We start from the raw sequence: 25,102 nt of genomic DNA on the forward strand, positions 1-25,102 counted from the left end.
TTTTTGTACCCAAAATAATGTTTATTTCTCCATATTTTGTACATATAAAGAAACTGTCATGATACCATGGTGCTACCAGAGCAGTGCTTGCCCACAGCTGCAAAGCCATTAAAAAAAAAAAAAAAAAAAAAGGCTTTAATGAAGGAAACCCTTACAAGCCCACCAGAAAATAAAAGCTCTCGGGCAAGGCTCCAGACTGGCCCAGGTGCAGCTCACATATCTCTGCGTCTCATTTTGCAGCTTCCTGGGGGCACCGGATCCAGCCGCTGGCATCTGGCCAGGCAAAGACAACTCCTCCTTAATACAAAGTCACAGACCCGGCAGAGCTTGCTGCACCGCCTGGCTGCGAGGGTGACACCCTGCTCTCAGCCCGACAGGGTAAAGGGGCCAACGCACAAATTGTCCTACCTGCCTTTTCCGACTCTCTCACCCCTTTCCAGGTAGGCAGCAGCTAGCAGACGCCAGGGGAAGGCAGCGAAGCCTGGCTTCTAGCAGCCTCCTGATCGACCCAGCTTTGAGTGAGCCGAGTCCCTCCACTGCTGCCACCACGGGGTCAGCATCATCCTGCCTTACTGGTCGCCTGGGGCTGAACAGGAGTAATCCCCGTCCCCTCCACAATCAAGGTTTGTCTCATTTAAAAAACAAGTCTGACACACAGGCAAGTATCTACCTCCTCCCAAGGGCCTACTCTGCAGAACAAGGGGCTCACTAGCTGTTTTTCTTATTCTCTCCAGTTCATGCACCACTGGGTTTCATGCAAGAGCCTAGTACCTGGGATGGGACAGAGATAATAGACACAAAGTGCATTTGAAACAGCTATTGGAAATCATGCCCTGCACAAAGAGCCCTKCTGAGCGCACACGCTGCCGCGAGCAGAGCAGCGGCCACGCCACGTGCCAGCGACGGGAGTGGACATGTGCAGCCGCAGGGATAACCTAGCTCCTCTCATCCACTGGCCCCTCCATTTCTTTCCTTATATTCAGGCTGAAAGGGCAGGGGATGTGGCACCTGCCTCCTGAGCCTCCCTCCCAGCCAGACTGTGATGTTCAGAGGAAAYGGGAGGCTGAGAGCCCTGCACAGTTCCATTTTTTTTATTAACATTTTCAGCCAATAATCAGATGTGATCACAAATCCCAGGAACACCCCAAAACACTATGAAAATGGAATTTTCTTACTACTGAACACAACAGAAGTAGATTAAAAATAAAAGCTGCAAAGCCTCAGCRTGACACCTTTGGTGGGGTGGGAGGGACCAGGGGGTCAGCTCTCCCACCAGCACCTCTGCCGGGCATGCACTCTTGCAGGAAAGGACCTGCCCCATCCTGGGCAACATCAACTATCAGAAGAGWCCCCGAGACCCCAGTGCACTGCCTCAGCTGGGTAAGCCCTTCCTGTGCGCTCCCCAAGTCTGAGGGTGCCAAATGGTGTTCTCTCCAAAAGCATTCCCTTCTACCCCCTTTCCTTCCCTTGCCTCCTTGTACCCAACTCCTACCTTAGGTGGGATCAGCCCGTTTCCTCCCAAGAARAGCTGGGCAGTGTCTGCAGGCAGCAATCATCATGTGAGGCACAGCAAATGCCTAATTTGCTATTTTTCAAATGCAGAAGCATCACTGTAACCCCATACTGGGAGGTAACAAYGCTAGGAGAAGGCGACCTCATGCAAGCACATGGACTGCCTCCTCCTGCCCAAGGGGCTGGCACTTTCTGCTCCTGGTTTCACCGCAGRCAGGTTATGTCACTGTGCTGCCACACGCACATACAGCTTGTGRCCTGTGACACTGTATGCATGTGCCAAGTCCCCATCCATACGCTTCTGGGTGCAGAAGTGCATGGGTGCAATAGCAGCCAGGCTGCGTGCCAGGCCCAGACTACACTGGGCTGCTTTAGACCACTCCATCACTTCAACATTATAAACGTATTAAGTTAAAACAACAACAAAATTCAATTTCTGGATATCACAAGTTAGGGCAGAGACATTCCCACCACAAACTATCGCACCATCAGCCAGCACCCCGCAGTGCATACGTGGGGTCCTGCTGCGGGGGGGGGGGCCTGTGCTCCTATATACCTCTGGTGTCCAGCACCGCTCCGCATCTTGCTTTCCAAGCCCAAGCAGCTGGCTTTTGACAGGAGTATCCGCAGCTGCTCACATCAGAGTTGCTCAGCAGCACGTATAAAATAACAGTCCCACAAGGGGAGAGGTAAGTAGAGGCAGTCCGAGCTACCTTACTGAAGGCCCAGGATGTGGAGGCTCAGCTGCAGCAAACAAGGCAGCTCCACTGACCTTGGGGCTGGGGGCTTCAAGCAGGTAGGCAGGTCCCCTCCACACCCAGGGAGGGTCAGGACGGTGCAGTGCTCGTCTGGCTGGCACGGGGCACGGAGCGGACTCCGAGGAACATGCAGATGTTTCAGATATTTTCATCTTACATTCAAATTTTCTTTTAAAACAAAATCTGATACAAAAATAGATACATTTGCAAAGTGATTTTGTAGAATGAGGCTCCCGCCCTCATCACCGCGGCAGGGTGAGCGGGAGTCCGGCATGGCACAACACAACAGCTGAAGCAAGCAGCTGCAGCAGGTCTGGGCCCCAGGGTGTTGCTCCCAGGCCCCGGGCTACAGCCACACGAGGGGGTTGCCACAAAAGACGACAGGCCGTGTTTTCCTGACACGGCATCCCGTGAAGATTGTACGCTGCTAAGAASAGCGGCCCCTGGCTTGTCCCGAGCRGACGTCACCGGGGGGCTGCGGCCAGTGCTTAGGCACGTGCCACTGAGGGAAGAGTTCCTYGCCTCACAGCACAGAGTAACACAGACTAACACACTTCACCTTAGTCCTCTCGGCTTCAAGACATGCAGAGGCAGCTACTGGAGTAGAAGCGGCTTCCTCCCTGCCTGCCCTGGCCATCAGCAGCAGGATCCTTTCCCTTCCCTTTGGGCACATATATCACTGTGTTCTCTCCAGCAGCAGGGAGGGCTCAGCTAAAGGACACTAGTAATAAATAGAGCAAGCAGAGAGAAAGCAGGAAAGCAACAGGTCCTGAGGCAAACAAAGGCGCAGCTTCCCACCTCCGACAGCTCAGGAATCGCTTCCTTTCCCAGCGGGCAGCAGGATGAGGGCACAGAAGGTGCTGGTACAATAACACAACAGCATTTGGAGAAGTCCAGCTAAATTGACCTACAGGGTTCTCTCCTGCAGAGAGGTGATGAAGGAACAGGCTAGGAGCCTCCAGTACTGCTAGAGGAGAGTCAACTGGAGCAAGAGCTTTGGCTGGTCTGGCTCATCAGCACGTCCCAAAGTAACAGAGACTAAAAAAGTYGGGGTTAAGGCAGCTTACAATGTCTCTGCTTTGGCACCCCAACAYAGAGATATGTGTAGGTGGGGCTGTGGCTCTACCCTCTCTGTCCATGCCTCTTTCTGCCCAGTCTGCTCCACCACACTCCTGCTGAGAAAAGGAGGGCTGCAAATGAAGTTCCTCCCCTTTGTGCTGAGCATAGCTTCTGCTCAGCTAAAGCATTTTGCCCCCTCAATTCTCTACAGAGGCAGACCGAAGACTGGAGAGGAGATCTAGAACAATAACAAAAGGCTCAAAGCTGGCACAAGCAGCCCCAGGAGCAAGACGGAAATTAAATTACCCCCTCAGGCTCATGCACAGATTCCAGTGACCCAGTGTATTTTACTTCCTCTGTAAAACTTTCAGTCCTGCAGGTTTCAGCCCTAGTCCAGGGCCCAAAGTCTAGCTTGAGCGGCTATTCATCTCCATGGTTTCCTCATGTACCTCTCCATCTGTTGTCTTCTCACTGTTCTTGAGCATCTTACTTGGTACTGAACTCAGGGCATCATCCTTCATCAGCTCTGAAGCTAGCAGAGAGGTGACAGCACAGCCAGTCTTTCTTTTTGCTGTAAAAGAAAAGACTGTTAGAAACAGAAGAGACAAGTGCCTTCAGGCTTGCTTTGGTACAGATCATCTTCCTCCAGGGCAGTGACTACCTGGATTGGGGGAAARCCCCAGAACCACTTGGCCAACAGTCCTCAAGACACTAGGGATCACGAAGCTGCCACCACAGGGGCCAGAGCTGCCTGAACACATGCTGTTCAGAGGATGTAAGCACCACAAGGTAAGCCTGTGGAAGCTCAGTTTCGGGGCAGCCAGGACCTATATGGTGGGATTAAATACAGCAAGAATTATTGTTGGAAACATCTCCCCACTTAAGATTTATGGCATGTAGAAAAGTTTCCTGGAGGAAGATGTGGAGTATAATGTTTGTGTGATGTGGTACGTAGACTACAAGTGTAGAAAAAACACCTGGTAGCCCCAGACAGCATGGCAACAGCACTGAAGAGAGAGCATCAAGAACACATTGGCAAGGCAGGTGGAGGGACCAGGAACACCAGACGGGAGAAATCTGCTCTGCATTCACAGCATCAAGCAAGCATGGGGTAGGATCCAAATGCTCGTGAGGTTGTGTCCTTCCAGTTCCATTGCTACTGGGACACAAAGTCCTTAAAACCAGCAGTCTGATGGCAGGAAAGGGTGTTTCCAATCTCAAGCATGGCATTGCAGCTTGGGGTTCAAGATTCCTCTGTATTCACTGCGACTACAGCAGTCACAGCTCCCAGCTARGAGCATCGTGACACACTGCAATCTAGGGAGGCAGCCTCTCTCCACGGGAGAGGAAAGCAATGGTCTAACAGCGAATATTGTCTGTCAGGTTCTTACTGCGTTGTGTCAGGGGAGGATTATAGCCCTCCGAATCCTTTCACGTCCTTCCTTGTTCTATGCTTTGTCTTATGGTCTTAYCGATTTAAGAACAGCGCTACCTTCCAGACGCAGCTGAGCTTTGGTGTTCCAGTAACAAGGGCCAGGCACCACATAACACTTAAGATGTCTTTACAGCTTAAGGCCTGAGCTGATACAGATCAAGATGTGGTAGATACATCYGAGGCTGAGCCAAGCTAATACCTTGGAATTAGAACAGCAGTTGTGCCCCACTGAGGGCATCTGTAGGCTTTGGGGCACTCAGCAGAAACAGGCCACAGTACTTTCGACAAGGCAAAGACATCAGCCACATCGCACAAGTTTGGTGAGCTGCAACACACTACCAACACGTACACCCATGCGTAACACCCAGACTGCACAGCCACGTGAGCAGTGTGTGAAGTGTGCACGGAGCCTTTCYGCTCACTCCAACGAGCTACTGCGGGGTATGTTCAGGCAGGCACTGACACCTTCATGCTGTGGCACACGCAGGCAGGCCACGCACGAGTGCCATGCTCACAAGCTCCAATTGTGGTTCATGCACAACCTCCTCAGCTTGAATGTCCAGGAAGAAATATCTTTACATTTGAGAGGAGAAGGAAGAAGGGAGGGGATGTTCTCAGGAATACAAAGCAGTGGCTGAATTACCGCCCAGAGATTGCAGACAAGCAATATTAACTCCTTCAGGACTGAAAAACCTTCCAGCCCTTTCTCACAGGCAGTTTGTCATGCAGCCCTTGGGAGCAGGCTTGTGAACGCAAAGGGCAGGCATGCAAACCCATGCAGAGGCATGCAACAGGCAAGCACAGCAGGAACCGGGGAGCTCCTGTACAGGATTTAAACCCCTTGCAGAGACTGCCAAAATAACTACCACAAACCCATCCCCTCTTCCAGATCATCCTTGGCACCCCTCTTTCCTCCGAGCCTTAGAGCACCCTTGAAATAACCCCCCTGCCTTCACCTCTCCTTGCCATGCATGCCTCTTCCTGCCATGCTTCTACACCCTAGCTCTCAAGAACAACTTTCAGAGATTTCTCACATCTCACACACAGGGAGCTCTCTCCCACCYGGCCACAGAAAACAGCCAAATCCTAAGGACAACAAAGGACCATCCAGCCTGCCCCCTCCCCTGGCAGCACCTCTGAGCTTCTCTCCAGCACACTGCTAGCACTACTACTTCTGGCCGTGCTCCTCCGGCTCGACATCTGTGGTCCCTTTCTACAATTCACCCTCATCACTCTCTCCCTCCCATCCAAAGCTGCTCTGCTCCCTGGCTCACTGCTCTCTGTAATTGATTGCCTCCCATCTTTTACCTGAATCCAGATAAAAATTCAATATACACTCCATTTCCAGTCAAATCCTTGCCCAAGAGTTAACAAGGTCCAGAAAGTTTCTTTTTGCATGCCTTGCCCATACCCACAGCCTGCTGCTAATCTGCAGCTTCAGTCAAGTCCTTCGGTCCACTGCTTGTCTCTYGGATCTGAAGGGCTCACCCCCATCACAATCCTCCAAGCCTGCGACCAACTGGAAGGGCACACACAGACACAGCTCCCTTTCCCCACCTGATATCTGCAAGACCCAAGACTGTGCCCTGGCATGGAGAGTACCTACCCTGGGGGGTAAAGAGTAACTGAAGCAGTGAGGATAGGACAGCATCAGCTGGCTGCACTCCCTGCCTGATGCATCACTGCAGCACTGAGTCAGAAACAGGGCACACAACAGCAGGAAGGGAGGGGAATGAGGAGAGAGACAGCAAGAAACAGTCTGCTCTGGCCAGATCCTGAGAGCATGGAGTCCCACAGCCCAGCAGCATGAGCCAGCCCTTGGCTCCCAAGCAGGCAGCCAGGCTGGGTCATGCATTAGGTCTGGAAAAGCATGGAAGTTTTTAAAGAAAAGGAAGAACCAGGAAAYGTAAACACTCCCAAAGTTACCATTGAAAATGCCCCCCCCCTTTTTTTCCTCAATCCACTGTGGAGGTATCGCTGGACTTGCAGCCTCAGGCTGCAAGCTTGTCTCAGTCTCCTCTTCTAACCCTCCCTGCCTGCAGCACACAAGGGGTTACAGACACGAGTGGGGGAGTGAAGAACAACATGCCCATGTGTTACCCGCTCAGGCGTATCCTCCTCCACCTCACAGAGGGACAGGAGAGAGTCTAGCAGAGGAAATAAGAGAGTCTCCAGTCAGATTGCTTTCCGAGCCTGCTAGAACGTACCTCCAAACTGGGACAAGGGGACCAGAGCAGTACTGGTGCCTTCCTGCTACAAGCAGGGCTCCCAGCCCTGAGACCTGCTAGGTCCATGTCCTGCTGGGCCAAGCTCTGTACCTCCAGCCTTTTAACAGCTGTTCAGCAGATAGAGRGAGATCACTTATGGGTCTCCCTCAGACTGAAAAAGCAAGAGATATGTGGATGTACACAGTTCAAGAAGGGACTGACAGCCCTCAAAACCAAGACACTTTACTGCCTCCCTTTTGTTTCCAGGTTTGCCGAGATACCCCCTTTGCAGGGTGGGAATTTCTCAGCGCTGACTCCTGGCAACAGGTTTTACACAGCCCTTACAGGTGCTGCTGAAGGGACAGCCACTCTCAAGCTTCTCAGCAGGAGGTAGCTGCTGCTTAGGTTGTGTGCAGGTGTGGTCCGGGCAGTCCAAGGTCTGCTCTCCCACCTCGATACAGTGGCAACTGAGGGACCAGGTGTGTGGTTTGTGCAGACAAAGCTGGAAGCCTTCATAGCTGTTGGGCTTTTTGCACTGATCCTTTTGGGGCTACAGCAGAATGGTAAGTGAGAGCGGTCCCACCAGCTGTCAGCTGGACCATACTGTAGCTAGAAAGAGAAAGCAGGAGCCTGCACTAAATATACTCGATGTCACCTTCCTCCCTCTCCTTTGGCTAATCCTCCTCTCCCTGACAGCCTTCCCGTGATCCAGCAAGCCCCTCTCACTGCAAACGCCTGTTCAGAGCTCAGTCTCACTCACACATAGCCCTGACCCCTTGTTTGTCCACAGTCACCTCCTCTCCCGTGGGCTGAGCCCATTCCTCTCCCAGGCTCCAGCTCAAACCAGAAAGCTCTTATTCCTCCTGCAGCCTGGCTCACTCCCAAACCAAATCCCTTCCCCCAACACACGATACAAACCCAGCAAGTTCTCCTAGAGACAATCATATCCGCTCCTCCTTGCAGCTCTCATAAATATTCTCTCACATCCCCCTCTGATTTTCTCTACCAGCAAATTCTCTCACGTCCTCCTACCTTTTTCTTCCATAAATACACTCAATTGCTTTTTTAATCCATGTAAATTTTAAGCATCCATAGCATGCTGTAAAGAGTGCTGTGTGAAATTGTATCTTTTCATTTATGCCTGCTGCTCCCAGCTTCATTTATGCCTCTAAGTTCCAGCTTATAATTTCATACACCTATTCACACCCTGATTCCCCTCCTCCTTTTCCAGACTGAAGAGTCCCAGGTCTACCTAATCATCTTTGCTGTTTCTCTCTGCACTTTTTCTAATTCATCGTGTCCTTCCTGCATGCCATATCCAAGATGCAGCCATAAAACAGATTTAAAATAACATAACATTGTTATACCATGCCATTACTGTTCCTTTCCTTTTTCTTCCCTCTGCCCTCCCCCCAAGATTCCTAGATCTCAAACTGGGCTTTTAGGTTTTGACGACTACAGAGCACTTAGCTGACATCACCACAGACATTTATTACTGTTATTCACTCATCCAGCCCATTTATGAATATCTTCAATAGCATAGATAGATTCTCATACGATTCAGCTAGTGACCTTTTCACCTAAGTTGAATGCCCTTTGGTGGGTTTTATCAACCAGAGCCCCGAGCCATCTTCAACAGCAGTAGACCACCACACTGGAGCTACTGGACTAAATTAATATTTTTTGAGCAGTGAGCATTTATGGCAGAGCTGATGGATAACAGGACAAGCAAGGCCATGCCCAAAGACGCTTTCTTTGGTCTTCCCCAGTAAATCCAATTCAAGAGTGCAGTGGCTCTGCAGAGCACTGGCAAAACATTTAAGACGACTTGGAGATTGCTGCCTCTTACTAGAGGCACAGATTTTTGCCGTGGTGTGATTGCTAACCCCATAACAAGTCAGGGGAGTTGAACAGGTTACAGTCTTTGTCAATGGTGCAACACCTATGTTAAGGATGAGCTTTATTCTCCACCACAAATCAGGCAACAAACTGAGCAATAGGGACTGGGAGGTAATGTGCCTGCTCTGTACACTGTAGTTTTATCTTGTTTAGGGAAAAGGAGGCTCTTTGCACCCAGCTAAGATACATATATGTCACTGCTCCCATTCATGTTGGGCCATGCTTTGGACGCCTGGGCCAGCAACGAGCTAAGGGTGGGAGGGATGGATTCATGACTGATTTTCTGTCTTCGCTTTCCTTTGTTGTGGGGAGCAGATGGCATGTGCGTGACGTCGAGGCTACAGAAAAAGGAGACCAGTTGAGTCACTTAAAGCAGAACCCAGTTCTGAATCGTCAGGCCGAAACCATGACTATAGGACAATTGCGCAGCCAGACTGGAGGAGGACACTGAGCTACTGTGTGCGCATCCGGCGACTCTCGCGGCCTGCTCTCCTTTCTTCATGAGCTAGCTGGAACAATCCCCTTTTGCTGACCTCCGTCCCCCACAATGAGTCCTTTAAGCTATTAAGCAGAGTCCCCGGAGGCCTGGCAGCTTTTCCCATTCCTTTACAGCCCAGCAATGAAACTGCTAGTGATTGAATAGGCACAGCTGCCTACGAAGGAACAGGAGTCAAAGATCAGAGCTGACAGGATCTACACATAGAGCTTCTGTGTTCCTCAGCGGCCGTGACAAGGCAGYCCGAGGAGTGACGGGGGCTGGAGATGCACCCTGACAACTGGCGACACAGCAATGAGGAAGCATGATGTCCCACGGGGAAAGCCGAAGCAATGCTCTCGGGGACCACAAAGCTTCACACTGCAGATTGGCAGGCATAAAGAATCAGAAACGCAGCATCTGTAGAAGTCCCAACTCGGGGGAGAAGCACCTTCTTCAGCAAGATCTTCTACAGACACATGCTCTCAGGGCRCTACATGGCAATACCAAAACTCAGACCACACATTTGCTGCGGTCTGTAGAACTGTACAAAAATTGTCTTTTGAAAAGACAGTGGAAGACAGAAAAATCCAGAAAGCAGTTAAAGGAAATCCCCAGCAATATGCAGACTTCAGGCTTGTGTGTCTGAGACCACCCCACCTTCCACCTATGTGACATGGTGTAAAGGGAGCTCTCCTGCCCCTTGCAGCCAAGGTAACAGCAAAGAGGTGCCTGGTGCCAACACTGACAGTGAGACTGAAGACCCTCATTGTAGCAGCAGGTCACTCCAAAATCTCATTTGTGCAAAAACCAAGGTCTCCTTTTCCTGGTTTTGCCCAGGAACAAAACACAGCTGCCTGAACCTCAGGCRATTCCTAGTCAGCAGCCTCTCCGACAGTGCTGTACCTGGCATGCTGCAGGCAGTGAGTAATGGCCCCTTGTTTTCACAGGTGTGGAAAGGGAAACCCTCCCCCTCAAAGGGAAGCAGGATCTGAAACTGCTGTGAAGATTGCTAATGTCATCACAGGCTTCTGATTACATGCTGGGAGTTTCCTGCCAGTAGCCTGCATTTGGAGAAAACAGGGCTGACTTGGGGAAGAAGGGAGGGACACCGGAGCAAACCAAGTCTGGAGAGGGGAAGGCCATAGGACACGTTATCAAGAAACAGCTAAGGAAGGCTATGGGAATACATGTGATGCTGTGCACACTGGTAATACAGGTTTTGCATTGCCCTTGCACCCAGTCACAGCCATGGTCCCATCACTGGTGGGGTACCACAGGTGCTTTGCACTTGCGATGGTACCAACTAACTTCAGCCAGGCACACACCAAGATGACACACAAGCCTGATGACACACAAGCCTGATGTGATTGCAAGATTATGCTAATCATGTATTAGCCTTAGGTCCTGCTGTGGCTAAAATGCAGAGACAGTTCCCCCTTCCCAGGGGCTTGCTAGCAAGTGCTGGAGCTGAGCACCATGCTCAGAGTTGGTGACTGTGGGAGGGAGCTGTGCTGGGAGGCAGTGGAGGAGATCCCTGCATCCAGAGCTACTCTATAAAGGAGGGTGGTGGTGGGGGGGAAGACCTGCCCCTTCACTCCTCTTCTCATGCCCTGTGCATTAACACCGAAGAATTAGTAAGGACAAAGATCCCTSCTAAAAACATTGACTTCTGAAATCTTACAAACTCTTGCCCAGAAGTAACACATTATTGGGTGGCATTCAGGTATGTATTGCTATCAGTTATCAAAATTTAATCTGTACCACCTGCTGCTAGTGTACAGAGCCCTCTCTCTTTTCTTTACCTAACTCATGATCATCCACCTCTCCCTAATGCTCTGTGAGGTTGTGTTGGCTTATTCTTCAAAGCAATACCATCCTTACTTTCTCTCAGGGGCTTTGAGACCCTGGACTTTCCATCTTGAGCAAACTCCTTAACCCTGGTTGAAACCTTCCTAAAGCCCCAAAGTTGATAGCTGTCATTTTTGCTATTCCCTGTTCTTAAACAGCCCACCAGAGTCCAAGGAATGTCACTTTATGAAGCCTGAGCATCCCTTTCTAGCCTATCTTGATTTTAAGCAACTATTTTCAAAATCACTTCATCTCAAATTTCTGCCTCTCTCCAAGCAGAGAAGACTACCAGCTGCTTACTGCTTTGTAGTAACTTAAAAGAGAAGAAATGGAAAGCAGCCTATCACTTCTGTTCTCATCCCTTCTTTACAACACTTGGGATCCTGGGACAGCTGCTCCTTTCTCTCTCAAAGTATGGTTTTCCTCCCCACTTTGTGCTGTATGTCACTCTGCCATCAGATCTGTTTTGCCTGGGACCTTTGTCAAACTTGTGAAACTCAAAACACTTACCTGAACTTTTACAGTAACTCAGTTCTGCAGTCATCTGCAGTAGTCTCAAGCTTTTCCTTACCAAAAGAACTCTATCACGTTGCAGAACACTGTTAATTTAAATCCTTACCCCTTTGCCACTCTTTTACTTGCAGAAACATCCCACTGTCACTGCAGGTTGTTAAAACTGAATTGTAGATTTCTCTCAATGCTTCTCCTGACTCTCCTCCTATACTTGAGGAAAAAAAAACATGTAGCTTTCTCTTTTGCATCTCTATTTCCCATAGAGCTCTGCTTCTCATTTTCCAAAACCTTGGCTCAAAGATCTCCCTCCCACACTTCTACCTGGTCATCTGCCTGCAGCCACTTCTGTGGTACAAATACAGTACCCCATGACCTCGCTCTCAGTTTTTTTTTTTTTTTCCTGCTAGACAGTTGTAGTTTCTTTTCCATTCTGGCTACCTCAGGCCCAGAATTCTACACACTCAGCCAGGCCACACTCAAAGCTGAGATAACTGTAGCTGTCTTTCACATCATTCTCCTTAAACCAAACCATTTCTGGACTTGCTTCCAAGTTATCTTCCTTTTCAGGACTCTCTTGATCTCTATTTCTTTTGCCTATAGTGCAACACAAGTCCCTTCTCTTTAATTTTTCATGTAGCTTCTTGCCGCTGGATGTACCTTCATGTGTTTCACCACTGCTTCAACTTCATCTCTTTGCAAGTACTTCTGGCAGGAACACAACAGTCCTGTCTTGACCACACTCATACATGTAAAAGGTACAATTCTATTTGATCAGTCTGGAAAAGAAATTCTGGAGTCCTGGTCCACATCATTATGTAGGGGAAGAGCAGATGGCACTTGAGAGTACACAGTGAAAAGTGCTGTGCAAGCCAGCACTAATAGAGCAGAACAGAGAATTGTTTGGAAAATGGATTAAGAAATGCAGCATGTAAATGCTGAGCAATTGCAGCAATGCTAGCTAGATATCTCAACCATGCCATGGGTTTACTTAACACCCGATCATCAMCAGGTAAGAACAAGCTTCAAATAGTAGGATACATTTTGTTGTTTTTTCCCCTGCTTCCCTTGCCAGCCTTGAAACACCTGGAACGCCTCACACAAGGAACTCCGAGTTTCTTTCCTCAGGGAGCAGAATTAGCATGCCACTGTGAGCAATACCTACCCTGGCGCGGTCCCCTCTTCCTGCGGAAGGCAGCTCCGGATTGCAAGGCCTCCAGCAGACTGTCCATCACTCCTGTCTCATCACCTTCTGCAAAGAAAACAGGATACCCAGTGAAATTCATGTGGCAAAAAAAAAAAAAGGGAGCAGACTCCAGCATCTGGGCTCCCTCAGGCAGCTCAAATTTACTGAACAGCCTCACATTCCTTTGTCTAAGGAAAAGAGTATCTCTCTCTCTCTCCTATATCAGAGAAGGGACTAAATATTCTACATCTTGTTCCTCTGTGCTGACAAGTATGGGGCAAAACTCAGATGGTTTTCTCCYCCCTCCGAGTATACTTTGAGGGGATGCTTTCATGCCCCACGGGTACCACGGAGGGTGGAAGGAGTCAATCTCCTCCTCTGTTCTAGCGGCGTTAAGGGAATTTTGGATCCTCCTGTCCCCAGAGGACATCCTTTTCTCTGCACAGAGGAGGGGAGGGAACGAATTAGGATGCAGACTGCCTGGCAACACTTTCCTCTCCAAGGAGAAGAAAACAGGGACAGCTCAGGAAGGATTTTTGGCAAGTTCTCTGAAGCTTTTCTTYCCCTCAGAGCTCCCAGCTGTTGGGTTATTCTGCTGCTATTTGAGGCCCGTCAGACCCTTCCATAAACCTCCCTTGAGCGTTCTCCTTCTCTGCTTGGCTCACTTGTCTCCTTGGTCCTCTCCAATCAGAGTCCCTGGTTGTTAATGCCAGACACTGCCCTCTAATCTCCCTTTCACTGTCCTGATGATACTCAGGCCACTAAGGAGATTAGCTCGGCCTCAGCTATGCTCTTTCCCTAGCAACAAGGATGTCACTGTGCTGGGAGCCCATGTGCCAGCAGTAGCACATGCGCTGCCACCACACCAGCGGTGACTCTACAGCGCATCAGGGACAGTGGATCTCCAGTGCCCTCCCCTGCCCACTCAGGCATGCCCAGAGCAGGCATGAGCCATACACTTTCAATTTATCTCAGGTAGAATTAGATATGCTGGAAAGAAGACACCAGCACAGCATCTTTACCCTAGCTGGCAACCTTGGAGACCTATACTGGTCCTCTCCTTCTATCCCTTATTGTCTGTGTGGGAGCTTCCAAAGCTTGCAGGGGAGGTCCAGGGCTCCTTGACAAACAACAGAGCTCCCCAGCATCCCTCCTGGACATAGCCTTGTACTGGTAAAGCACAGTAGCAGTTTTCAAAAGGCTGCTAAAAATCCAGTCCTAAACACAGCAGGATATTCTTGCTGCTGCTCTGGAAAGAGAGGATGAGTGCGCTAGCTTTTTAACTTGTCCTGCTCCAGGTGCACATAGCTTGTGGCATATCTTTAAGAGGAGCCCCTTGGTTTTCCTTTCTGCCTCAGAGCTGGTAGTAACAGAGGAAAGATTCCTGCTCATCCTCCCTTTGCCTCTCTGGTGATCAGAGAGGCATCGAAGTAGTTAATTCTGAATGCATGAGCACTCTGCAAATCTCAGTTTCCATAACAACAGCTCCCAATGAAACCTAGAGCTATAAAATCCCATTAAACATCTGCCAGCGCCCATCTATGCAGCCTGTGCAGGGTGCCACCTGCCGGCAAATCCACCCCGCTGTGCTGACCTATATTCTCCATGCTGGGACAGCAGGTTAGCAGCACCCTGCACCCCAGAAACACAGCCAGTCCTGCCCGAGATGGAAACAAGAGGAGGGGCAGTGCTAGCACGCTAAGGAAGAAACCTAGGGTCTTGAAACCTGGCTACCAGACCTGGCCTGTAAGCTACAGAAAGGAGTCTGCAACGCTCCTCCAAGTGTCTAGGCAGCAGGGTACCCCACAAGTCACCAGGGCCGTGGGCTRGGGGGAATCGTAGGACAGATGCAACACTGATCACTGACTTTGACCTGACCACTCTTGGAGCAATCCAGTCCAAACACATGCCAGGGACTCTTGTAAAGTTYGGATAGGCAGGATATAGTGACAGCAGCAGGCCATCAGCATCTATTACAGGTGCTACCTACTAGTTTCCAATATTTATCAAYCTGCTTATGCTGGTAGATACTTAAGAGGAGAGGCTAGGTTGCTCTGCAGGGTTTCTGAGGACAAGGCAGGACAAAAGGGACTTCAAACTGAACTCATCCCAAGACRGACAACAGGAAGACAGGAACACAGAGGAAGGATGCTGGGGAGCTAAAGTTAGACAAGGACCCTGGACCATCAGTAAACGAAGCCTAAATGCTCTCTCTTCAGATTTTAAGTGCCCATGGAAATCGAAACATCCTTTATGATAATTTAGTTGATTCAGAAAATACATATTCCTTTCTTTGTTTCTGTGACCCCTTGCAATAGGAAAAGGTTTCTGCCAGCATGAACTCAGGTCTGTCCACAGAGCCAAACTCTGCTCTTGGGCAACAAGGCACTCCTGGTGGCTTTCTTCTTGCAGTTTGTCACCTCCTAAAACTTCCTACCAGCTGGAGGTAGGAAGCTAGAGAGGTGCTGCACAAMTCCCTTAAGGTGATCTTCCTTATGCCAGAACTCAAGAGATCCATTCCGGCTGTAGGCAAGAAAAGCAGTGCCAAGTTCAGTCTTGTATCTCACAAAAGGCTGATTACTGAGCAAGCAAGGAGCTAACAATGAGAAGATATTAGAGAGATGCTACTAATCATGAGGGAAGTGGTCTGCTAGAGAACAGGTACCATCTCTCAAGGAAAGATTTCAGAACAGCTACAGGAATAACCCATTTCCATATTCCTGTTACTTAGCATTTTCAGATGCGAGGACCTAGATACTCAGTGATTGCATGGGCGTCTCTGCATATGAAGCTGACTGCAGGATTGCTCAGCCACAGATATTTATTGAATCATCTCCATATGAAACCCTGTACGAGCAAGTTACTTCCCTGCTCTCAGCTTCAGAGGCAGAGAAACTGCAGCTTTTTGTTCTAATTGTAAATGCTGCTGAGTCACTTGGATCCTGGGAGAGAGTCTCTACTCTGCCAGAGGACTGGGAAGAAAGCAAGCAGTGAGCAAACAGTGCCTTCTTTGCTCCCCCCCATCACCTAACTCCATTGCTGGGGATGAGAGAGAAAACAGTCACAAGGACTAGCAGCAGCAGGAGACCTGGAAACTGGCATCTGCAGGAACCAGGAGAATCCAAAGGGGCCACAGCTGAAAGCAGATACAGAAGAAAATACCCTTTTTGAGCTACAATTGTGGTTGCTGGCACAGCTGCCGGCCAGACCCTCTTCCGAAAACTGTAACATGCCAGTGAGGGGATGGAAATCATTAACTTATACATTTGCATGTTTTAACTGTTTCCATCTCTCACCACCTCTTAAATGAGCTCAGACTTCTTAAGATTTCAAGCTTTCAGATGCTGCAGCGCCTGGGCCCCCTCCCAGAGCAGCAGGCAGGAGCTGAGAGAACTAATGGAGAACACACTGCTCCCTCTTCCCTCCTCCCTAAATGCTCTAAAAAAGCAGAAACCATGGGCACACAGCTTCCCTGGGGGAGGCCAGTAAAAGTAGATGATCAGGAAAGAAGCCAAACAGCATCCAGGAGAAACACAGCACTTTGACATTTCTCAATGCATTCTTTCAAAACTCAGACTTTCTTTCCATTTCCTCTGAGCCTCTGAGTTTTGCAAATGAAACAGTTGGCTGCAAACAATACAGTGATCTAGGAATGATGCTGGGACAGGGTGGGGACCTCTGTCAAGAAAAAGAGTCGGAACACAACCCTGCTAGTCACTGAAAATGCATTTAGTGGGCYGGTAAGTTTTTCTGTGGCAATCCAAGCCTTTAAGGTCTGTGAGCTCAGCTATGACGACAACAGATCTGCGTTTTTATCTGTTCATATTCTGGGTCAGGACCACCTTGTTAAAGGATGCAAAGCAGTGGGAGGCAGAGAGGAATGTGAGCTTTTGAGGCACTTCACTGCATGAGCTCAGGAGGAGGGGATGCATTCAGGAAATCCAAAGACACAGGAAGTCAATAGAGGGAGAGAGAGAGAATAATTGAGTCCATATGTTGCAACAGAAGAATGCATCTTGTAGACGGGAAAAGAGTGTAAGCGAGGAAGCCTGGGCTGGGGGGACAGCAGAGTGCTTCGCAAGCGAAGTTACACTTTGGGTCAAGAATTAAAATAGAGAGCTTTGTAGTGGTCTTTGAAATCATACTAGTCACACAGCAGATGAAGCTAAATGGGCTGCTTGTCACTCATGTGCTCCTCCAGGTTGGACTTTCAGGACTGCACCTGTCTTAGCAGTCCTGAACAGCAACCTTAAACTCATTAACATTTTTATGAATCAGTTAATATTAAAAAAAGGTCACAAAAATGGCTGATTTACACCGGGCAGTGACATGGATATAAATATACCCCTGTCATTCCAGAGTATTTGGGATCTAGGAAGGAAAGTGAACAGTGTGGACAACCCTAACATCAAAACATGATCTTGCCATTCATCAACAATGCCAGCAGGTTCTGTCAGGTCTGTTCTATTCCCAGGAAGATGTAAAATTGTAGCATAGAAGTATTTACTGCTGTGCAGACTGGTCCACTCAGAAGTTAGGGCACTGAAGGGATGAGGAAAGGGAAATCTCTCCCCTTTTCCTTTTAAAAATAAATTTGCAAAGAAATCTGAAACATATGTGGTTGGAATAGATGAGTCGAATGCCAGACTTCTGCATTAGTAGAAGAGTGTACAGCAGAACTGTTTGGAAAGCGGGAAACATGAGTGCTCACACTAATGTGCACCAGGCCTCTCAAATAAAACAAGGGAAAAGACAGCACAGGACCATAGCATTGAATTCTTGCTCATTTTGTCCTATCGCTTTTGGTGCGTAATACAAATTTTTGCATTTTATTTCGATGAGAAGTCCCTCGAAGTCTTTCAAATTCAGTCAGGTTTTCTGTACCCTGGTAGGCTCTGCACATCTCTGGAGATGGGTTTATTGCAATTCACCTAACCCTCATGTTTAAAGCTCTCATGCAAATCCGCAAGCTGCTGCTCTCAAGCACAGAACTTCATCTGAGTAATACTGCTCCATTTCTTACTGGGAGGATATCCCCAAAACTCCATCTCTCAGAATCCAACTGCAGAACATTTCTTTGCAACAGCAGTTCTCTGCATACATTGCTAGTAGGGCTGTGCATTGAGCCCAAAACCTCTGCTGTCCCAAAAGCCCAACTGCATCTCATACCTGCATTCATGTCTATCAGCTGTTCTCTCTTCTGCTGTTTCTCCAGTCGTTCCTTCTCAGCCTTCTCCTTTGCCAACTTTGCTCGGCGCATCTTCTCTTCTGTTTCACGCCGCTTCTGATTCTCCTTGACAGCTTGCTGCAAACAGGAGAAACAGATGCTGAAGGACTGCATGATTGAGGGGGTGTGGGAAAAAAACCTGCAAAAGCAGTTAACATTCCTCTGTGGAAGAAGAGTGGCAGATCTGGGCAATGAAGGAAATGGAGACAAGGATAAGAGTAGGAAAGGGCATCCTGCTCACCAGAAACATATTTCTGAAGTTGTTCAGATCCATGAAGAAGTCCTCAATAGATGTTTTCTTGGGGTCAAATAGAAAGTACTGGCCTAGCTCCTTAAAGAGGTTTTCCATGTTTGAGTGCATCATTCGCAGCTTATCGTACTGCTCCTTGGCATCCTTAATGAAGCTGTGAAATCCAGAAGTCAAGGAAAAGCCAGTTGCTAGGTAGAAAGCATCATTAAGCAGCTGATCAGATATACTCCACCATCACCAGACTGTGATGCTAAGATGAACCCAGCCTAATCTGTTCAGTGTTTGAATGAGGCTTCAGCTTCCTACTTCAAAGGAAAGAAGTAGGAATAAGCAGCTCCCAAGTAAACAGTGTCGTTCTTGTAACCCACCTCACAGCCTGGATTATAATTTCAAAACACACTCCTGCAAGTGCCTCTTACAAAAGCCAGATTTCATGGTATACCCCCAACGCACCACAGTACCGCCGGCATCAGTGCAGCTGCATCCTGACACCAATGCAACTCAAAGCCCCTCTGCAAGAGCACRGCGCTCCCAGCCTGCCCATCAACCTTGATGTGGTTCAGGAACTCCAGGAACGCATCAGCCAGCTCACTTGTAGAATACAGTTGAACAGAGTGACAATCCCTTTGCCCAAAGCTGCCATGGAGATTGAGAACGACAGAGGATTCCCTGCTGATGGCAAATAGCATCCCTGGAACAAATGCAAGATTCTCTAAAGCTATATAGTAACATTCCTTACACATCATGACAGAAAGGTCTTTTTCCATAGGACAGGTCCTTCTGCTCTCTCCCTCTCCAGACTTTAAGCCTTGGAGTCCCTTTTACCATAGCTCACACCTATTTTGGAACATCTTTCTTCCTACAAGCAAAAGGATATTGTCATTTTTTCCACAAATTTGTCCTTTTCATCTGTAATGGCTGGAAAATTCTCAATATCGCGTTCCACATCCGAAATCTGTTTCCTCATCATGTCCAAATTTTTCTGCAAGTTCTCAGCAGACACTGAAAAAGACCCCAGAAAAGACATACCAAAATAGAGAAAGACACTCCCAAAATATTTACTTGAACCAGGAGCATGCTTTATATCTTGCAGCTGCTATCAGGACTGCACATATATCCCTGAAAACATGTTTGACATCTGCCAGAAGTGTCTTACCCCAATTTAGGCTCAGGCAAATCACACCCATACGCTGATGATTAATTGCTGCAAAACAATACCTCAGTGCTCCAAAAATGTGAACAGCAGATCTTTGAATCTACAGCCCTTTCTGCTCCTGGATAGTGAAAGGAGAAATCTCTGGTACAAGTACAAACCCCAAGTTATACCAGCCAGTACTGTTCTCTACTCTCCTTTTCTGCACTATTTTGGTTGGGGAGACAGGACGGGAAAGCTCTCCAAGCTTTAACAATCTCCAGTCCCTAAAATATAGAAGGGAACTTCTTTTTGACTCAGAGCTATTTAAAGACTGACAAAGCTCCAAGACTGGCTATCTGCAAAGACACTGTGAAGCTACCTGCCTACCTCTACTTCAGCGTATCAAGGTTGCCTCAGTAGTGCTGGGACAAGAGAGAGGACAGCGTTACACCAGCAATACCATTACATGTTAGCAGTAGCTAAAAGGGAATATTAGATCAGAACCAGGGAAACACTGATGAGTAAGCTAAAGAGCACAGTCCTGGGTGGGGGGTGGTGGTAGGGGCAGCAGTAGTCAGGCTTGCTGCAGAGAGTTTTCATCCTTTCTCAGAGAAGGATATATCTGCAGTCTGCATCCTGCTGCTGAGATGCAATTTCCTTCCTCCCTGGATACTGATTCAGCATAACCAACTCTTTTATTGCAAGACAAAACAATGCGTATCCTTCCTTCCAGGCATCATATCTGTTTATTTTACTGACGCTTCCTTCGCTACTCTGYGCAGTAAAGTACAGCTAGAGCAATTATTTAATAGGAGCAAGGCTTCTATTGCAACAACAAAAATAATGTGTCTTTGGCAAGCAGTCTTGGACTTTGCAGCCACCTTCCATCTAGCACCCAAAGACATAAACAAACTTCAACTGTCTTCATTCAGAAATGCCTAGATCCAAACCCCTGTCTCCTGTCAAGGCAAACATCCAGCTTCAGCTCTTCTGAAAAAAAAAAAAGCTACAAGGGCTCCCTGTGCACCCAGCCACAGGCCACCCGCCCTACTGCAGTACCTCGACTGGCCTTTTCCACATGGATGAGCTCATCTGGAAATGTCAGCAGTTTTGGGTAGGACTGTTCACACTGTTCAGCCACAAAGTGCAGCAGTGTTAACTTCTGATCGGAGGACTTTGTGTCACGGAGCTGGTAATGAAAAAAAGAGCAGGACTGTATAGAGAGCATTTGGAGATTAGCCAGCAGTTATTTCCAGCCCCACGTGCAGGCGACTAGGAAATAAACACAATACAAAAATCAGTTCCCTGAGCTGCCCATCAAAAAGCACTCACCTTGCAGAGAAAGCTGATGTTGAAGCCAAAGGCACCAGCATTCCTAGAGCCTGCGTTCATGAAGTTACCCACCAGCAGAATGAACTCCAGCAGGCCAGAGAAATTTTCACTCTTGCGCACCTCCTCACAGGCTGCCGTCACTGAGACGATTTCAGGTTTGATGTTCTCTACTTGCTCATTGAACTGCAGCTTGAAGAGGATGGCATTGAGACGAGGTCGGAGACGAGAAACTGAGCTAATCTGAGAAGGGAACGGGAAAGGAAAAGTGTTCATGCATAAGGGGAGGGGGAACTGAGGTGGTCTGAAAAAGAAGGGGATGAGAACAGATGGTTACTCACTACCAATTACAGATTTGTATGGACCCACTCTCTAGGAGTGAGCGTCACACCTCCAGAGTCCCAAAGATACCCCCCAGCAATTGTCCTTCAGAGACTCACACCCAGTCACACATTAGGTACTTGGTTTTAACTGAAAAGATTGGGCCCACCCACCATATCGTAACTCAGACGCACTCTGCTAAGCAAAAGATTAAGTTGAAGTGGCAGAGGAGGCAGGTGAGTAGCACAGGCTGTGCATACGCACTAGGAGTGACAGTCAGTAACCCCTTTCTTTGCACAGAATTGCTATTGCCAACTCCCACTTGAAAGATCAAATCCGGAAAACATTAAAGTGATGCCTGCAGTCCCACGGACTTCAGACGTATCAAGCACTTGTTTCATGCTGACCTGAGTCAAAGTCCAACGCAGCTACAAGCACAGAAATCAGCAGAATAACACAGAAGTATTTGTTTAGAGAGAGATGAAGAGGTGCTTCCCAAAGACGAGCATTGACTGATCTAGCCTCAAGGGATATCACCAAGCCCATCGGGGCCACAGGATCCTTTGGCAGCGCAGGCAYGTCTCGGAAGCAGCCGCAGCTCGTTAGCCAAGGCCTTCTGCTCTTAACTCCTGACTGCCACATGACTGAATACAGTTACCAAACAATTGCCCGTTACTTGTGCTGCTTCTCAATTTGTTAGAGTAATGCAAACAATTTTCTGAGCAGTTGGGTTCTGCCCCCAGAGAAGTTTTACATTCAGATCACAAAACCCTGCCTCGGGCAAGCTGTCTGGAAAGGAAGCAATCTCAGAGCAAACATACGTTATCATTGCCAGGAACAGGCCTAAAAGTTGCGCATAAGCCTGAGGAAGGGGATTGTGTTCAGACTCCAGACACTGGACAGATTACAGACGCCTGGGTATAGGGACAAGAGACTTCCAAAAAGAGCATCAGCAAGGGCTGAACGATGGCAGAATCATTATTCTTTGTGGAGAAGGTCATTCTAAGCATTAAATGCATCTTAACTGTAAGAATCCTATTTTGATCAATAAAGTGAAAAAATATTATAGGAACAGGACATTGCTGAGGTATTTCATTCTTCCTGTACTTCTCATGGTTCATAAAGATTCTGGCATTAGTAACAAGATCAGATTTATTTTCTACTCTGCTGTTTCTGATGAGCAGCACTCTTAGCTGAAGTCAGTTTTAACTCTTGGAGAACTTGTCCTCTTTACAGAGGACTGAAGGAAGTAAAAAAAAAAAAAAAAAAAAACTCCAAACAAAACCCTCTCCACTGTTCTGAGTTTCCTTCTGGCGTTACACGATCAAAGTTTTATTTGTTGGAATTAAATGTAGCTGAAGAAATGGACTAATTCTGTTGGAGTTTTACTGGCCACTAGATCCTTGCACGTTTCAAGCACAAGGTTTCTCAGATGTAGACAGTCTAAAAATCTGTGCCTCAAAAAGACTATATTTGAGACCCTCTCAAGATGTTTGGGGAAGATAAATAGGGAGCTCTTGAGTGTTCATTTTTTTCCTGCCTTAAAAAGAAAGAAAGAAAGAAGAACCCAAGTGACCATACACTTCATGAAAGTTTGCACTCAAGGAATAAGAACAGGGAGAAACAGATTTTCTACAACACAGATAGAAGGACCTGTCATACCATTTGGCTCTAAAAATCCACCAGGTCCAAGAGTTACTCATCTAGGTTCCCCACACAAAGTGAGATGATAAAAGTTACCAGTTCCACAGGGAGAGTCAGCCTATTTGGAAACCTAGGTAATAAAGTTGGTCCTGATAAAGCAGCCCAGAGAGAATTACTTCTATCCAGGCAAGTTAAATACTTTAAAAACTTCTATCTAGGGTTAAATATGTTAATAGCTTTTTTGACAAATAAGGTATAGTATTTAAATTAATTCCTGGTTTGTTGCAAGGATGCTAAAAGACATTATCAACAAGCAAAAAAAAAAAGTATACAAATGAAAGACATGATGCGTAGCAGAGAGACTAGGTGGAAGAGACCTTCTAATTTTTATTTATCCTGAATGTAGGCAAAGGCTTAAAAATGAGACCTAGAAGTCCTGAAGTTGCATAATGCCTTCACCTATGTAATGCTAAGTTCCTCCTACTTGCAAATCTGAAGCCTCTCCTCTGTAACCTCCCACTCCTTGCAGTCTGCTTTTCACTTAGAGCCCTGCAACCTCCACTCCCAGGCTCTAGGACAGTACTCTGAGCCTCGGGGTCTTGCCCAGGTGTGCTGTGAAAAGGTCATTAAGTCTAACATGCGGGGTTTTGCAGTGGGAAGTGATTGTCCCTGATGGGCCAATTGTCCTTCCTTTTCCACCCCTCACTTTGTAGCTTTGATCTGTAACCTTACACAAAGGAACACAGTGCTCAGTACATAACAATAGGGGACAAGGACACTTAAACAACCAAAACCAACATTACCTGATGATGGACAACACAAAGCTTATGAGCCAATTAGCACTGCAACAGCTGCACCTGATCAAAGCCTGCTCCAATCAACACCATTAGCCTAATGAGTGAGTCTCCCTAATGGGGAAATCGAGCACAGCTTGAAGAACCCAATAGTTACTGTGGGAAAGGTACTTGGAGGACAAAGAATGCTCATTTGGGGAGACTCTCATTGTCTCTCCTCCTAGTTGGCCCCTGGGRAAGAGTCTTCCCTTTTCTGGAAATAAATCTGTGTGAATGTTAGCCTGTTTGATGATCTTTTGCACAACGCTAGACAGAGGAAATTCAGAGACAGTACAAGGAGCGTGGAGGTGGAATGGGATATCACACAAGGAACAAACCAGGGGAAATGCAGTTTTTTTCAGTTTTTCAACTCATGGATCTTTCTTTGCCTGGGTAGAGGAAAAGGCACTCACCACAACTCCAAACTGCTCAGACTCTGCCATATCATTGTATTCATCCTTCAGCTCCGCTAGCATCTTCAGCTGCTCTGGCTCTGGCATTTGCTTAATCAAGTTCTACAAGAGAAATGCATACATGTGTGGCAGAGGACTGCCTGAACCAGCACCCAACACATGCAACCAATGGAGACGCCCAAATGTTAGAGTAGAAATAGCCCCYGTACACTCTATGCTCCTCCTGCTCAAGAAAAGAAGGGGATACAAATTTAATAGAGTTCTGCAGTGAACAAGGTCACTCCCTTCTCCCCCCAAATTGCAGTGCAGTGGAAGTTAGGAAACAACTGCCCGCAGAATTCTCTCCCCTGCCCAGTCCATGCTCTCACCTGAACCATGGACTCAGTCAGCACAGACTCATTCACCTCCAGGATTACAGTCTTGATCTCTTCATAAGGCATGCGGAAAGATCCCAGGAAAATGGCTGCCAGAATCCAGRGAGAAGCATAGGTCAATCTTCAGGGACAATATCCTGTCAAGTGCTTAAAGGAAATGGTCCCTGATTTTGTCATACTCACATAGGTTCTGGGCAGTCTTTGAATCCAACACTTTCAGCTCCTTGACTYTTTTCTTTTGAGTCGTCTTTTTCTCCTCTCCACCCTCCTGGTCTTTCTTCGCTGTGAGTACAGAAAATACAGGTAAGCTGTAAAAAGCTGAATGTGCAAGAGCTTTTCTTCATGTAAGATCCGAAAAGAACTGCCCTAGTAATCAATGACAAAGCTCTGGCTAGTTTATATAACAAATGTCTTTACAAAGGGGTAGAGAAAGCTCAGAGTGCTGCTCTCCTTGACCTTGTCACACATGGACACAGTCTTTACTCTCCCATAAAAACAAAACAAAACAAACCCACAACAACAAAAAACTCCACGACCCCCCTTGCTAAAGACAGCTATTGCCTTAAACAAAAGCAGAGATTTCAGGTCAAGGTGACAACCTCCAGCTATACATCAGAGCTCAATGTCAGATACCATATGCATGGAATTTGTGGTGTCTTGCATAGAAAAGGAGGCAAAATAGAT

General features: G+C 47.7%; 1 protein-coding gene across 1 annotated transcript; it reads right to left on the minus strand.

The window, feature by feature from the left end:
- LOC146587552 (protein diaphanous homolog 1-like) lies at window positions 1-24,700 on the minus strand (the record flags this gene model as incomplete). Its single annotated transcript, XM_085319401.1, has 10 exons — window positions 1-3,900; window positions 12,872-12,958; window positions 18,062-18,197; window positions 18,361-18,524; window positions 19,246-19,371; window positions 20,564-20,693; window positions 20,837-21,076; window positions 24,045-24,146; window positions 24,413-24,507; window positions 24,602-24,700. Coding segments are annotated over 10 exons (1,343 nt in total), but the record flags the coding sequence as incomplete, so codon positions are not given.
- Between the last annotated feature and the right edge of the window lie 402 nt (window positions 24,701-25,102).

Source organism: Rhea americana, unplaced genomic scaffold, assembly GCF_003343005.1.
Source record: "Rhea americana isolate MKP2758 unplaced genomic scaffold, rheAme1 scaffold_583, whole genome shotgun sequence".
Classification (NCBI taxonomy): Eukaryota; Metazoa; Chordata; class Aves; order Rheiformes; family Rheidae; genus Rhea; species Rhea americana.